Below are 16,851 nucleotides of genomic sequence, written 5' to 3'. Positions count from 1 at the left end.
TAGCGTATTTATTGATGCGAAAGGGCGCTAAAGCGTAGGTTAAACGCGTACAAAATTTTTGGCACTTTGTATATTAAATACTAGCAGAAGATACAGACATATTAAGGAAGGGAGGCCAGAGATGCTTTGTCGTACAAACGTGTTTTGAGATTGTAATCTTCAATCTGTAAACACTTCAATTACTACAGCGTTCGTAGTTTGCACTCTATGCAATTTTGGTAGCCTTTATCGCTATAGTTCTCGATGGTAGTAATTGTAATCAATGTTAGTAATCTTTCTAGCTTATTTGCTGCCTAACCACTATACGAGACGAGACCCTCACTATTTTCAGACGTACCAATGCCAAAAAATCAGCACCAGAAGTTTATTAAATAACGTAAATAACTTACACACAGTTCCAGTTAGTCGACGTAAAATAGGTTTTTTGACAGAAAAAAAATTATGAAGGGTACGGGCTCCTTACAGGCAATTGAATATATATCAAAAAAAGTTCTCACCGCTCAGCAGGGTACGTCATCCCCTTTTTGTTCAAAAAACACCCTCTATCGTGACCTACTCGCACTAGTGTTTTCAATTTTTCTCACAAAGATGAATAGAATACTTACTACGTTTGCTCAAAATGCCCTTGGTGTCACATTCACTGAATGCGTGATGATGATGAACAAATAATATATATTTTTCTTCGAAGTCTGTAAATCGAAAGAAACTGTATGCCCTTTATTTTATGTTTTCTTGAACATTTCTTAAAAATCGAATATCTTTATCCACATAAGAAAGAACCTCGGAAAGAACAGTTATGAGAATAAAAGATCAACCTACTGTCCCACTACTATCGTCTATAGGCTTATTTAATAGCACAACTAAAGAATCAGTATCATCTGTGGCAGAAAGTACTTGGATACCGACACGTTCCAATTTTTCCTTCGCTTGATCAATTAATAGTTATTTATTATATAAGACGGTAAAGGAATATTTTAACCATTCGAGTGAATTAACTTTCACGAGATGGTTAGTTTCCCTTTATATTCGTGTATAATACAAAACTATTTTGTAGTAGAAGCCATATAAATCATTGCAAACTTCTGAAAATTCTGAATTTAAAATAGCAAGCTGACAGCATTGTCATATGTTCTGAACATCATTTTATATCGTGCTCCGCGTCGCATTATCATAATCGTCTGTTCCACTTTATCTACACTTCCGATTAAAGTGATCCCTTTATCTATCCTTACGGCTAAAGAGCCATTTAGCCTACTCATTCAAATCTATTAAAATGCCAATGTTTCGTTAAAAATTATTTCAATAGATATTCAAGTTAAAAGTCTTTGTTACCGTTCAATGCTTTTGGTACACTCCATGTTATCGCAATAACCGTCACTATGAGTACTCGTTGACCGTACCGATTTTTAACGAAATTAATATAAGCGGTGCAAATGTCTGCAAGTGCTTTTGATCTACCCGTCCGTTGGAAAAATCTGTGCGATTTGGATTCTGCAAGTCAAAATCTAAAAGAATCGCCGAGGTGAAGATCGGATCGGTACGTCAAAAGTAATACGCAAATAACCGCTTTGCAGTAGGTAACTAGCATGATCAAGAGTAGGTGAGTGTCTGATAAGCTGTCGCTTTCGGACCACAGGCACATTCTTTTCCAACTAAACCTGGCATCCCACTGCGGGCCATGTTGACTGGGACTACTATGTGGCGAAACTGTCAGAGTGGTTGGATGGGCCACCTTTGTCCTGTCAGAAAACAGGCCAGGTGGAAGAGGTCATGTCATATCTCTCACATGTCTCCTGGAAAAGCACTTTCCAGGCTTTGGGTATATAACTTCGGATCCACCCACCAAAAGGAGCTACCCGGGTCGGCGTAAGGCCGATTGACTGGAAAGTACCGCCTGGGTGGTTACCGAGGGATGTCTGAGATGGGCCGTCAGTACGTTCAGTCCATTTAACCTTACCTAACCTTACCTAAGCCGAGTAGTGCCAAATATGACATGGCGAAGGATTACAGATGGAGAAGCTGTTGGATGCATAGATAAGCAATGGGGCCCTAGTCGGAGACGGCTCTTCACAGCGTAGCACGCAGGCTGGAGAGAGGAGAATGTGTGCCTAGAGGGGGGGGGGGGGTTCGTTTGTAGGGTGAAGTGTTTCCTACGGTGCTGTGGTGCCTGGTGCTAGGTGGGCTCCACCGTACTCTACGTATACACGGCGATACGCGGCCGATCTCGCGATCTTTATAACTAGGATGTTTTCAAACACCGTGAAAGAGCTCTTGAACAGGTGGATCGGTAGTGCAGTACCCATTGCCTCTCCGTTAACCCGAAAAAAACTGAGGTTGTTTTGTACGAATAGACGGAGAGCGGATCTTAATGGGCTCACTCTTCGAGGACGTCAACTGGGTCTGACTAAGTCAGTGAAATATTTGGGGATCATCATAGGAATCCCGCGTGACCTGGAAAGGGCACAGGCACATTGAGCGAATAAGCAAAAAGGACACTGCATGTCTATGGGCATGTGGCTTTTGGCTAACGGACCCGGCAAGTTTGGCGGGGCCAATTTGGCGCTGCCGCTTTGGCGATGACACAATTTGGCCTCATTGAGAATATTGTTAAATACCTAGTGCTAAACAGTCACGCGGCCAAAATGCCCCCCTGGCCGAGCGCCAATGGTTCTCTGTACCAAAGTGTCCAGGTGGCAAGATAGCTGCGTTGCGTCAAAGTAACCTTGCCAAAATGTCCTAGACCGGGCCAATAATAATGTACGGTGCACTAATTGTATGGTGGATAATAATTTTAACAAACCCTTAGTAAATTAGCTTTCTGATGGTACTGATATAAAATTTTTATGACTTGTGGGTTTCGAATAAATTACATCAACTTTCTTATTGCTTATGGGCGCCGTATTTAATTTTTACGTCACTAGATAGAGAAAAAAATTACAAAACCAGTGAAGTGCAACACTTAGTATTTCATTTGGGAATTAATCTTGCCTTGAAGTGTACAATGTATTTCTTATGGCAATAATTCCATGGATTGCTTATTGATTATTTTACATTTTCCGTTTATTGTCTTGCAGTTACCATCAACAAGAAATACATTGTAAATTTCAAGGCGTTGGAGGAGAAAAACTTATCGACTCATTCGGCCTATGATCCAATTACAGTGCGGTGTCTATGGCAAGTGGCTATCCAGTAGTTAGTACGCAGCCAAGAAACTGTACTTGCTTTAAGCAAGATTCTGTATTTTAGAGGATTTAAGAAAAAGAAAAAATGTCTCCCGTTTTTTGTTCGTTCAAAAGAAGTTCATTTGACGTACAGCCAGGGCCGGCTCAAGTCAAAACTTACATGTAAGCGAGCACTAAAATTTGCGCCTCTCTAATGGGAACTTTTTGAAAGCATGCTTTTAAAAATACAGGGTGTTAATTAATGTCATGCATATATTTTAGGGGTTGATAGCACTCGTCAAAATAAGAAAAAAATGCAAATATGTGCGTTGTGCAAAAGGCGGCAGTTTCGTTTTACAGGGTGGCAAAGTTTCAATTTTTCTCTCGTATTTTGCATTGTCTCTCTTATGTTTCAAATTGAATACATTAATTATTTTAGAATCTCTACAATCTCTACAACTCGCTCTACAATATCAAAATAGTTAGTCGCGGTATACAGGGTGTTGCATTTTCTTTGCCATCCTGTATGCCATAAACGACAACTTTCTGACAATCCATTGCATTTTTTTCGTATTTTCACGAGTACTATCACCCCCTAAAATATCTGCATGACATTAATTAACAGCTTGTATAAAGGTTCATATTTAAAACACTTCTTACTAGCAGACCCGACGAACTTCGTACCGCCTATCAGCCAATGTCCCGTTAATTGCAATTCAGCGGAGTTGAACATTTTAGCTTTAAAATTGTGTTCTCGCATTTTTTTGAAAAGCAAAGTTTAACAAAAATGCTAGATTTTTCAGAAGGGACAATGCGTCTGCTATTTACGAATATGCTTCCGGTGTACGGATTTTTACGTCCATGGTTCGTCAGTCATTAAACTTGTGTAGGTAATTTTTGCGCCCTTTCTTGTCTGCGACGTAAGCGGCGGATTACACGGCTTACGCCTAAAGCCGGCCCTGCGTACAGCACTGCTTTATGGCATTGATCGCGGTTTGTGAATGGTTGATTGCGACACTTGCGATTTGAGCAAAATACTGTAGTGTCGTCAGCGCATAGAACATCGCCCATGTCCTGGTGAAGATTTTTTGGTAGGTCATTAGCATAGGTCTCAGTACAGAACCTTGTGGTACACCATTATGTATTGGAAGCTGATCACATATGCTGTTGTTGAAGGAAACATGCTGCATTCTGTTTTTTAGATATGATCGAATGAGTACAACGCTGGAGTCTGTGTCAGCGAAACCCATCTATTATCCCAAACTGTTTTTTCAATACCTGGATACTGTATTTATCGTGGTGATAGACCTGAACAGGACGGATATGGTGGTACTGCAATTGTGATCAAGAAAAGTATCAAACATCACGAAGTAATCCTTCCGCCGCTCGAAAATCTTGAAGCATGTGCCATTAAATTATCACTAAGTAACAATGAGGAAATAGTGCTAGTTGCAGCTTATCAATCTCCAAGTCGAAGGCTAATTCCACAGGATCTCAACCACATTTTGGATATTAGCCCATCAGTCGTAATTTTAGGAGATCTAAACAGTAAACACACCGCATGGGGATGTCGAAAAACTAATCCGAATGGCACTCGTTTGTACTCCTTTACTTCAGATCACCCTCTACACGTATACGCACCAGATGAATACACTTACTTTCCTAAACGATTTGATCACCAACCAGATATCCTTGATATCTGCTTACTGCATAACATCTCCAGACCCATACATCAACAGGTAATAACTGAAATGGATTCAGATCATCTTCCGGTAATCCTAACCTTTCGAAGGCGACCATTCTTAACAAAAGGGCTCCCAAAGCTAACTCACAATTTGGTCGATTGGAATATCTTCAAGTATCACCTTGATCAGAATCTTAAATACACTCCAAATCTATATACAGCTGAGGGAATTAATCGTGCAGTTGAGAACCTAACGTCGTCTATCCACAAATCTGCCAGAATAGCTAATAATAATGCAATACGGAAATCGGTTAATCTCCAATTACCAATTTTTATTCAAAATCTAATACAAGAAAAACATCGTACTAGGAGACAATTTACAAACACGAACTCAACCAACTAACGCATCGAGTCAAATGGGAGATCGACAACTACAGAATATCGACTTACAGGCGGTATATTAGTGATCTAGAACCCAACGATCCAACGATGTGGCGCGCCGTTAAGAGAATTGATAACAAAAAATCTTCAATACCACCTCTCAAGATTAATAATACTGCATATTGCAGTGACTTTGAAAAATGCGAAGCACTTGGTAGCTACCTAGAAAATGTACTAACTACTAATATTAAACTTACTAATGCAGCATTTACGGATCTGACGGAACAAACTGTTAATCAACGCATACCACTTCCTTCAGATAATATGATAAATACAACAACACCCGCTGAAATTGCATCGCTGATCAAACAATTACCGAACAAAAAATCTCCTGGTCCAGATCTCATCACCAACATCATACTCAAGAATCTCACTGGAAAATGCTTATCACATATCGCCTCGCTTTTCAATGCCAGTCTTGCTACGGGATACTTCCCTACTGCCTGGAAGCATGCCCATGTCATACATTTTAAAAAACCTGGAAAACCGGGCCACTCACCTTCGTCCTACCGTCCCATAAGTCTGTTGAGTACCATCTCTAAATTGTTAGAGAAAGTCATTCATGCCCGCATCGATGATTACCTAAGACAAAAGAATATACTTCCAGAGTTCCAATTCGGATATCGCTCCAAGTACTCTACTAGCCATCAGCTTCTTCGAATCACAGAAAGTATAGTTCAAGGCTTTGAAAGCAAGCAATATACTGCTGCAATATTTTTAGACGTCGCACAGGCATTCGACAAGGTTTGGCATGCGGGCTTATTACATAAAATGCTAGAACTTGAATTTCCAAACTACATCATCAACATTATATCTTCCTTTCTATGTGATAGAACGTACTCTACCAAAATCAATTCAACACTTTCAAACATCAAGAGTATTAGAGCAGGTGTGCCGCAGGGGTCTGTACTTGGCCCTTTACTCTTCAACATTTATACTTACGATATTCCTGTCCCAGTAAATTGTTCTCTTTCCATGTTTGCTGATGATACAGCCATAGTAACACACAGTTCTGATTTGGATACAGCCATCGGGGCTCTTCAACAAGCCGTAGATGAAATTAGTAGCTGGTATAACCGATGGAACCTACTACTCAACGAAACGAAATGTGTCACAAAAATCTTCACATTAAGAAGGTACAGCAATCCAAGATGCATTCAAATCAATGGCAGGCAAATACCGTGGAATCGCAAGGATCAAGCTGTTAAATACCTTGGCGTACACTTGGACCACAGACTAACATGGGGAATACATATAAACCTAAAGTTGAACGACGCACATCATAAATTAAGATTGCTATACCCTATACTAAATAAGAGCTCACCATTGAAAACTGAATGTGCGGTATTGATCTACAAATCAATCCTGAGATCAGCCCTGATGTATCCTTGTCCAATTTGGGGGACCGCATCAAACACTCACCTGCGTAAGTTGCAAACGTTCCAAAACAAGGTGTTAAGAATAGCTACCGATGCCCCCTGGTTTGTGCGTAATGCTCAAGTCAGCCGCGAACTCAATATTTCTCCAATTAGTGCATTCATAAAAACCACAACAACAAAATTTCTTCATGATCTGAGAAACTGTCCGGGTTCAATTTATTACGCACTTGGTCAACGATCACAAAACCTTAGACTAAAACCCAGACTTCCACAGGATATCCTACTTGATGACGGTGATTAAAAGTGTTCATAGTTAGATTACTATTACTCTTATTTATTATTTTCTTATTAACATCTTATATTATATATTTATTTATTTAGTTAAACAATAATTTTAAACTAGCTGTGTATGACCCATGTGCGCCGATCCAGTTAATATAATATATATAAAAAAACGCTGGAGTCAATGAATATTCTTCAACATGTTCAACAAGATGGGATACTCGATCAAAGGCTTTTGGTAAGTCTAGGAAAGTGGTCATGGAGTGTTTTCAAAGCATTCTAATGTACGACTTATAAAATAGTTCAGCGCATCCGTGATCCACCGTCCTTTTGTTTTTTCTAAAGCCAAATTGTAAATTACAAAATACGATTTTGGTTTCGAAATGTTCATGGAAAGATTCCCAAAGTAATTATGATGTTTATCATAATTACCATCAAATTCAGCAAACATTTGTTCGTTATGCGACGATTAGCAAAAACTGTCTCAACTCAAGTTTTAATTAATGCATATTACGCACTTTGTGTGCTATCATATGCTCTACTTACCAGGGGTTATTCTTCGCAGTTAAAATACGCGTTTAAGCTACAACGTCGAGCTGTTAGAATTTTAGCCAAAATTAGATATCGTGATGATTGTCGTACAAGTTTTATAAAATTAAAGATACTCACGTTGCCATGTCTATTTGTGTTAACATGTGTTTGTCATGTCAAACTTACAGTGGACTGGATACATATTCTCTTCACTCGGATATACATAAATACAATACAAGAAACAAGGACTTAGTACGGATACCTTATTGTCGATTAAGAAAAACTCAGAATGGACCCACCAATATGGTACTTAAAATATTCAACCATCTACCCAGCTGTTTAACCGCCTTAGAATTAAAACTATTTAAGTTAAAGGTTAAAGCTTCTTATTAAGTAAAGCGTTCTATTCTGTTGAAGAGTTTCTGCTTTACGATATGAAAACTTTTCCATGTAATTATTAAGCATATGTATAATATTTTAGATTTTTCCATTGTTTTGACGAATGTAAGTTTCTTTTGTTAACTATGCATGAAATAAATATTATTATTAATTGTTAGGGGGCTCACAAGTGGATATTGGTTGGAAATTGGAATTTAGCTGAGATTTTTGAAGGAAGCAATCGAATCTCGAACTATAATTTCGGATATTGCTTCTAGTTTAAAGTTGTGTATCGGTGACTTCTTTACCATCCTGGGCATCCAATGCAGCCCTATCTTGGTTGGTGTTTTTTTGCGATGTTTGTGAAATAGGCAGATATCAAAATTGCTGGCTGATAAGTGATAAGTACTGACCCTGACGCGACGTTTGGTTGGGTAAAGACGAAATCAAACAAAATTAAAACTGATCGTTAGATCAGTGTTGCGTACTCATTTGCAACAAAGTGCCCCGAACAAACCACACGCGCTGGATATAATCCAACAAACTCTTGCTGTGAAAGTTCGGGCACTTTGCTGTTTAGGTGCGCATTCATTTGCAACAAAATGTCCCCCAACGAACCAAACGCGTCGCGCGCGCTGAATATATAGATTCCAACAAACATTTTGCTGGGGCTCTTTGGAGAGTTTGCGATATTCGCTGCGTTCCCATCAAAATTGGAAAATGTTTGGCGCATTCAGTTCTGTTTGGGTCAACGTACTGACGACAAATTTGTTACAGTTCGCACGGCACGTTAGGTCGTTGGGGGCATTTTGTTGCAAGCAAATGAGTACTACGAATTACGACTATTCTTGAATAAACACGAACGCAACTTAAATTTTTTGCAATTATCAATTTTTAATTTAACATACATACAAACCCTAGAGTTCTTCTATGCAAAATTCGATCACATCGTTAGCAGAAAGAAATTTAAGAATTACGTACTACACAGTTTAATTAACAAATTACCTATACACATCATCCCCTGTTTGAATGAACCTAATATAAACAATCATCCAAACTAATGCTATCACATACTATAAATTAACAAACTAGGTACATGTGGTGCCCGATACGTCAGTCTTAATACGAAATGAAGTAAGAAGAACTTAAATATTTGAAAAATAAATATGTAGTTAAATAACCAAATAATTAAAACGCACTATTTAGAAATTTCGTAAATTCATCGTGCAATGCCCACGAAGGTTCAAATTAGAGAAGCTCAAATCATCTCGGCACCTCGTTGCGAATAAATACCTAACTACCGGTAACCAGCTAACCCTTAATTGTTAATGACCTATTACTGTTGTCCTTTAAATCTCCAAAGTACCCTTCGTCCACATCTGGTGTTTGCGTGTAGGGTATGTCGCCGTGCGTGATTTGAGCTTCCTTTCCAAAGATATGATGGGTGCCATCGCCCGCTCGTAAAGTTCGATGTTGTACCATTGTATAGGGCGCTACCTTCAAGTCGTATGCTAAACCGACTGCCGCTAAAATATTGATTACGAATGTCGTCAAACTATAATGCGAACCGAATTCGGCGGCGCGATAATCCCAAGGAAACGCGTGGTGGTAATTGTGCCAGCCTTCTCCTGCCGAAATCCACTTTATGAGATAGCACTCCACGGGTTTTAAAGTTCTAAAAATTCATTGTATTAATTTCCAAGAGCATAAAATATTAAAATCTCTTACTCATCATACGGACGAGTGCCGTATAAATGTGCAGCACTATTCACTAACCAAGTAAAATGTAGGACCATAATGTAACGAGCAAAGTAACTTATGAAAAGTGAGTTGAGATAGGTTTCGTTCCAAAAATATATAGGCGCTGCTATTGGAAGTGCCATTGCAAATATCGCATATAGCGACTTATAGAATCTGCAATTATTAACATATATTAACATTATAATAAATTAACGATGTTATCTAATAATGTTAGTGTTTATAATTGGCCAACTTACGTTTTCTGGAACATTACTAAAGAATCCGCCTCAAGATCAGATAAATCGATGGTTTTTCCTTTACTTATCACTGCCGGGTGCTTTTTACACATCAACCATCCGATATGTGAAAAGAAGAAGCCCCTGTTGGCATTATGCGGATCTGCATCCGTATCACTATATTTGTGATGTTGTCTGTGATCCCGAACCCAAATGTACATGCAGTTCTGAAAAGTTTAACCGGTAATTTCGCTTTCTCGTAAGGCTAAGGTTAATAGAACACCACGAGAAAGAAGGTATTTGACGTTAGCGGATTGCGTTACATCTAGATCAAAACACTATTACTACATACTAGCTTTCGGCACCATTAAACTGTAGTTAAATTTTGATGGATGGTCCGTAACAGTTTTAATTTCCTGCTCATTGTTATTAAACATTGGGAAATAAAGTTCGTGCTTTGAACGCTTTTTTTCTAAATACCTTCTTGCAATCAATTAGGTGCATTATAAGTATTATTACCTGGCCAGCTAGTGTGTGCAACATAATTAAAGCAAGTCGTAACGGCCATGCACCTTTAAAGGCTTTATGAGAATACATTCGATGGGCTCCGATAGTTACGCCCAATCCAGACACTAGAACTAATGCCAACACTAAAAGAGAATACAAATAATTGTTACTTCATTTAAACGAGTGAATGAAGGTCGTAATATTATAAACGGAAGTACTTACTCCAAACAACCGTGAAAAATCGAGCATGCAGGCACAAGTAGTATCCATAAAGGGCGGCTAAATGAAGGGCGACAAATCCAAGTGCGTTAAACCACACAATTTTTCTCTTGAAGCCGTAGTCCGTCCCAATTTGTGATGGTAGTTTTAAGTGTGTGTCGTAATTACTACACTTATCTCCTTTAGAAATAACACGTTGCGGTATGGATGTGTTTCCGGGAGTCATTTCAATTAACTGCAATCCGAAAACCGCACATATTTTATATATTTGCCACAAATATAACATTATAGATGTAAATTTAATTAAAAAATCCATTGATCCTATTTTTTTATACTTTATATTAGACATTCACACAATTTTAAAATTGTATTAAGGATAGGCGAATTAAAACTGGTAACTGAAAACCTCATTCTTTCATTCTTAAAGAAACGTTTAAGTGGGGCTGGAAAGTTATGGGCAATGTTGAAACATGAAAGAGATAGAATGTTTTAATGAAAATACGTACAGACCTCAGATTTGTCATCAGTAATTAAACTGGATTATTAAAGTCTGCCCTTTTAATCTTCCTTGTACAATTAGATACGAGTGGGTTAGCTTCAAACGGTATTTACGTTTCTTTCAATTACTTTAAACACGTAATCAAACTGAATGGACTAAAGATAAATATATAGGTACGTGTTTGAATATCGGAGACCAACAAATAAATTAATTTTTAGGGTGACGTGTTTATGTTTTCCAATTTAAAAGGTAAGTAGACAAAAATAATTTCAATCATAAATCAGACGTAGCCAATCCAATTGGGAAACATCTAAGTGTAATCAATTTTGTACCCACAATACAATTTTGTTAATCCTTCCAATAACAAGGCGTAAGAATGTAAAATAGAAGTTGCCACGTTTTGTCGAAGTTAATTTCTGTAGTACCTATTTAACGATGTTCGCAAAGACTTAAAAGTTATGAAGCAATTAGCGATTACTGCAAATACGAGATATTAATCACGTAAAACTCTGCAATTCTGATCAATTATGTACGAAATTTACGTTGCTTCATCCAGTAAAACTAAGGCTGACCTTAATTTTTCCCACTGTTTGGCAATTAAAAACGTGTTTGTTGACAGTACAGACATTATTGAAATATCTAGAGGGAAATGCATATTAATTATTTGACCTTTCTTTGCAATATAATTATAATATCTATTTAATTATTTTCTAATAACGATCATGGGAATCTTTTAATACGTCACGATTGCATAAATCGGAGCACAAAAAATCAAAATACAATTTTAGCACGAAACCGGTAAAGTAAAATATAAATGGAAGAACAAAATACCTAGTACCCTTAGCTTTCTGCTAGTTCGGATAATGTCACACTGAAAATTAAGCTCTTACATAAAAGAATGACAACATATTTTTTAACAAACTGCATAACGCCATTGTTTAGTTCCCCAATTGTTTTATATCAAATAGAGCATTACAAACGTTACTACAGAAGCTAAACAACTTACGTTTTTTTTTGTACCCGAAATTTAAGAACACGCTTCACTGTGATGGTAGCAAAATTGGTTTAAATTCAAAGATAAGATTTAATGCAATACACCTGACTGAAGAGTATATCGTAGACTGACACTATTTTAAGTAACGTCTCTCTTGACTATACAAGACGAATAATGACTAAAATTAACTCTAGGTACTCACATTTTTAATAATTGCACCGTGCAGAGACAACAAACCTTATGTCATACACTATCGAATTTTGGCAAAGCACTGAACTTTAGTGCAAGTGATTTGATACTAATTACATTTCTGAATATTTAAACTCAATTACAGCAAATTGTTTTCGATAGGTACTGGTAGGACTTTTAATGACCAAATTTCTATTTGAGTGGAATATAATGCTTTCTACTTTCATGACTTCTTTCCCGTACTTTACTTGGCATCTCCTTAATTATTACCCTAATGTAAGTACCATATCCCAAAAAGGTTACGTAAAGTACCATACGAAAAATGTTTCATTTGTAATTTATTTAAATTTAAGAATGCAATTAAGTCAATTGCTTTTATAGTTGTGAAAGGTGAATAAAAGAGAGTAAAAGTATTCTTATGGGGAACTAAGTACAGTTTTATTATAATTACGAAGAGTTTATTTGTTGACAAATGGAAATTTTTTACGCGAACCGTAAAAATTATCAAAACGTACCTAATCTTAAAACTTAAATCTTAAACTGCACGCCAAGAAGAGCAAACATTTATATGAGTGCTCTTTTCCTTTCGCTGCAAAAAAACAATCGCGACCTCGAAGTGCGATTTAACCATGACATTGTCGATTATTACACTTATTCCAAGAATTTATTATAGATTTGTATCGTGTTGTTCATGTTCCAAATCATTACATAATCGCGTATCGTTTTTTTTTACATAAATCCTTGTCACCTCGTAAGAACTTCTAGTGGAAGTTCCTAAAAACTTTGGATTTTGTATTAGACTCTTCTCAGTGGTTTGGACAAACAAGATAGGAGCTACTACCACCACCATTCCTGATATTTCAATGGATTGTGTCCCAAAACACACGTACTCTTATTCAGATCGCATACAGTATTAGAACCTTTAGAATTGTACCCACCACATTTGATACATACTCGCTTGGTGAAGATAAAAGCGAAGGCAATTATGTAAACATAAGTTGGTTTAAGGGAATCCAACGGCCGCACGAAAACATCATTAAGCTAAGACAAGAAGTTTACTGAAATTCAAGCACCATCAAGCATTTTTGTTTACTCGAGTCAGTAAAAGACTACACAGAGTTGTCAAGTATGTTAAAAAATTTGGTGATAAAGGAACAAAACAGCTTTTTGGGCATTTTCTTTCTGACCTTACAAATATTTTCCAATATGCCCACCCTAAGAAGATGTACCCCTGAACCGAGCTGCGGCATCCTTGCACATGAAAATAACGAAACCAAAACTTGTCAAAAAAAACTCCAATACCTAGTACGGCAGTGAAGAAAGTTTTAGATTTCTAATTATTCCAATATTTTGGCACATCAGTTTATTAGAAAAATATATTCCAAATATATATCCAATAGATTTATTTTTGACGCTTGGTATACGTGGATTATGCATATAAACAAAACTTAAGATGCAGCGAGAAATTGTTAAGGTAAACGTTCGTATCTATTACTCTAGAGTCCGTGAAGTTGGAGTGTCGACTTGAAATGAATTGTGCTCCAAATATCTCATAATTTTGTGCTCATTTTGTGCTGCTAATTTAAACTTGTGTGCTCATCAGGTTAATGATTTCTGATGACACTCCTTCACGCTGGAGTGTCAACATTGATATTTTCCAAATTTTGTTTCACTATAATTGTGTGCTCATTTTGTGCTAATTTTGCTGCTAATTTAAAATGTTGTGCTCGTCAGGTTAATGAGTAATTCAACTTTCCAACTTCACGCTGTAGTATTCTGGAAGTTGTTTTATATTACTTTAAATAGTTTTGCTAGTAATAATGCGTTCTCACAGGAATTTTTGAATGAAACAAATCCCCTAATATGATCGTTTTGTCCTTCCGGTTGTTCGTCTGTTTCAGTCTCACTCGAGAATGTAAAGAGACAGCGATGTATCATCTTTGCGAATGCGCGCTTGGTGTAACACACTTTTTCTATTAATTTAGTATCGTAGATTCCGAAACGTTTCATATTCGCAAAGATGATTTTTAATCCGGTTCATATCCAATAGCACTGATCCTTGAAGTTGTAGAACGCGATTGGCGAAGGTTTGACATCTCTGTCTCTTTTCGTTCTCGAGTTAGACGGAAACAGATGAACCAACGAACGCACAAAACCATCACATTAGGGGATTTGTTTAATTAAAAAAATTCCCCTAAGAACGTATTGTTATATAGCAAACCGATTTAAGGTCATATAAAACAACTTCCGGAATACTACAGCGTGAAGTTGGAATGTCATCAGAAAAAGTTGCATTACTCATTAATGATGAGCACAAAATTTTAAATTAGCAGCACAAATTAGCACAAAATTATGAGATACTTGGAATTTAATTCATTTGCAAGTCGACACTCCAACTTCATGGATCCAGCACCTATTGGTTTAAAAATGATTTTCGTATAGAGAAATGTGAGTGGTCTTAACCGATGACCAGGATGACCTTCCTCTTAGCAGCCTGCGGTCTATGTATAGTGTTGTTTGGATATCACTTTTACTACGTTCCTTGTTATCTTCAAACTGTCACCGATGAGTTCTTAGTGTCGTAGATGGATTATCATTCAAACGACTATTTGCAAACCAATAAATATAAAGTGTACTACAAATCAAAAAAAATTAAGCACTCGGAATGGGCTGGGTTCCCAGGTAATATATAGATAGGGTGTCCTTAATCGAGTGGGATTACAGAAGGCAACTGTAGCATTATTGAAGAATGAGAATTTCTGTCCGAGTGAAAAATATTAAACAAAAACTGGAAACCACAAAAAAAAACCCGAACCCGGACTTGGTGGGTTATTTCTTTTATATTTGCGTGCATCGAAACATCGAAGCCATAATGACTATCCTGGCAAAGTTCCAAGCTTTTCTTTTTTCGGTTGGATTTAACCCGTTCTATGCGTCAAATGCGATCGGCCTATATTTTCAAAATGCAAGAAGAAAGTAGAATCGAATTACACTAGTAATAAGGCATATTAATTTCTTTTGTCATTGTTCCTTTGTGTAGTGTGTTATTTTAGGTGAGCGCTATAGCGGAAGCTTGTTGTTCGCGTGTAAGGATTTCTTACTCGCTCGTCCGTACATACACAATTTTTGTACGCGCGTTAGCTTTAAAATGAATTGAGGTCCGTGAAGTTCGCATGATCATTAAAAGCACTAACGACGATACATGATCACATCGTTAGTGCTTCGTTAGTGCTTCTTAGCGCTTTATAACTGGCATCAGCACCGGCCGTTTCCGAGAAAACGCCCCTCCTCACCCTTGTTCAGTGCTGACAGTGCTGCACTCGTTGAAATCACTAATTTTGGTCAAGTAAGGGAATTGGAATCATCAAAAATTAAAGCTGACTCAGCCAGCTACCATGCTAAAGGCGAACAAGATGTCGTAAATTCGGAAAAGAGGATGCTGCAGGATTTGCCGATGGACATCACACACCAAGGATGAGTAGGTACCGAAGTTTCTCCAAAACGCAGAGTTTGTGCTAAGACTAACCAAGATTCAAGTAACAGAATTATTGAACGTAAGTTTAAATTCAATATTTAAAAGAGAGTAAATTCAATATTTAGAAGAGGGTAGGTAAGATTGATTGTCAATGTAATGTAACATATACTATTTTTTACTATATTTTTTAAAAGGTAAACCTAGTGCTACAGATACGGAATTTTGCGCCAATTTTTGCTATTGAATGGGAATGTTTTAAATAATTTCTTATGGATATCTAAATTTCAACAAATGTTTTTGTTCAGGTACTGTTACATATACGAGGGGAGATTTTTATGTAATCTACCTAGCCATGAAAACCCCGAGGAATGGCAATGATTTTTAACTGTCAAACAGCCTCAACATTTATAAGTATTCTGAGCACGTGGCGTACAAATTGAAAGAGTTTTGTAATTTTTGTGGCGGTTTGAATGTTGAAAAATGGGTGATCGAAAATTTGAACACAGAAGCGTTATAAAAGTTTTGACTAAGGAGGGTCAAGGCCCAAAAAATTATCACCGGCGGTGAAACCCGGATGTCTCACTGTGATCCTCCAACAAAATAAGAGTCTATGCAGTGAGTCTCCTCCACCAAAAAAGGCGAAAACTCAATGTTCAGCAAGAAAATTGATGGCAACGGTTTTCTGGGATTGTGAGGGAATTGTGTTGATTGAATACATGCAGAAAGGCACTACGATTACCGGTGATGTTTATAAAAAAACATTATGAGGCAAAAGATTTGCTTCTGATAAAGACCTGAAAGTTGCTGTTAGTGACTACTTGGAAGAGCTACCGAAAGAATTTTTTTTTGAAGGTATCTGTTTATTATAGAAACGGTGGAATAAGTGCATAGGCGTTGAAGGTTCATATGTAGAAAAATAAATTTTGTTTTGCCTTAAATTCCTTTTCTTTCATATCTAGGTAGATTACATAAAAATCTCCCCTCGTACAATAAATAATAAACGTGTAAACAAATAGAGAAAACGCGCTCCTGGGTATGGCTACAGCACGTGCAAAACCAAATTGTGAACCTGGTGTTAGTTTTGCTTTTATTTAAAGCGTATATGTATGAGATATCATTTAATTTCTTCGATATAT

At 37.2% G+C, this 16,851-nt stretch overlaps 1 protein-coding gene across 6 annotated transcripts in view; it reads right to left on the bottom strand.

The window, feature by feature from the left end:
- Positions 1-8,829: 8,829 nt before the first annotated feature.
- LOC116164189 (acyl-CoA desaturase-like) overlaps positions 8,830-16,851 on the bottom strand; it is a 46,548-nt gene continuing 38,526 nt past the window's right edge. For 3 of the 6 annotated variants that reach the window (XM_031478330.1, XM_031478327.1, XM_031478325.1), the window contains exons 2-6: positions 10,562-10,793; positions 10,352-10,482; positions 9,854-10,059; positions 9,585-9,770; positions 8,830-9,531 (exon numbers count right to left, since the gene is read on the bottom strand). In XM_031478330.1, coding sequence (XP_031334190.1) covers positions 9,168-9,531; positions 9,585-9,770; positions 9,854-10,059; positions 10,352-10,482; positions 10,562-10,784 — 1,110 coding nt within the window. In that variant the 5' untranslated portion in view covers positions 10,785-10,793 and the 3' untranslated portion in view covers positions 8,830-9,167. Of the gene's footprint in view, positions 9,532-9,584; positions 9,771-9,853; positions 10,060-10,351; positions 10,483-10,561; positions 10,794-11,064; positions 11,237-12,063; positions 12,186-16,851 lie in introns of those variants that run through there. The other 3 variants (XM_031478329.1, XM_031478324.1, XM_031478328.1) reach the window with 3 other exon arrangements.

Source organism: Photinus pyralis, unplaced genomic scaffold (assembly GCF_008802855.1).
Source record: "Photinus pyralis isolate 1611_PpyrPB1 unplaced genomic scaffold, Ppyr1.3 Ppyr1.4_LG2, whole genome shotgun sequence".
Lineage (NCBI taxonomy): Eukaryota > Metazoa > Arthropoda > Insecta > Coleoptera > Lampyridae > Photinus > Photinus pyralis.
Note: the sequence above shows the minus strand (reverse complement) of the source record. Positions and strands in the feature narration are given on the sequence as shown.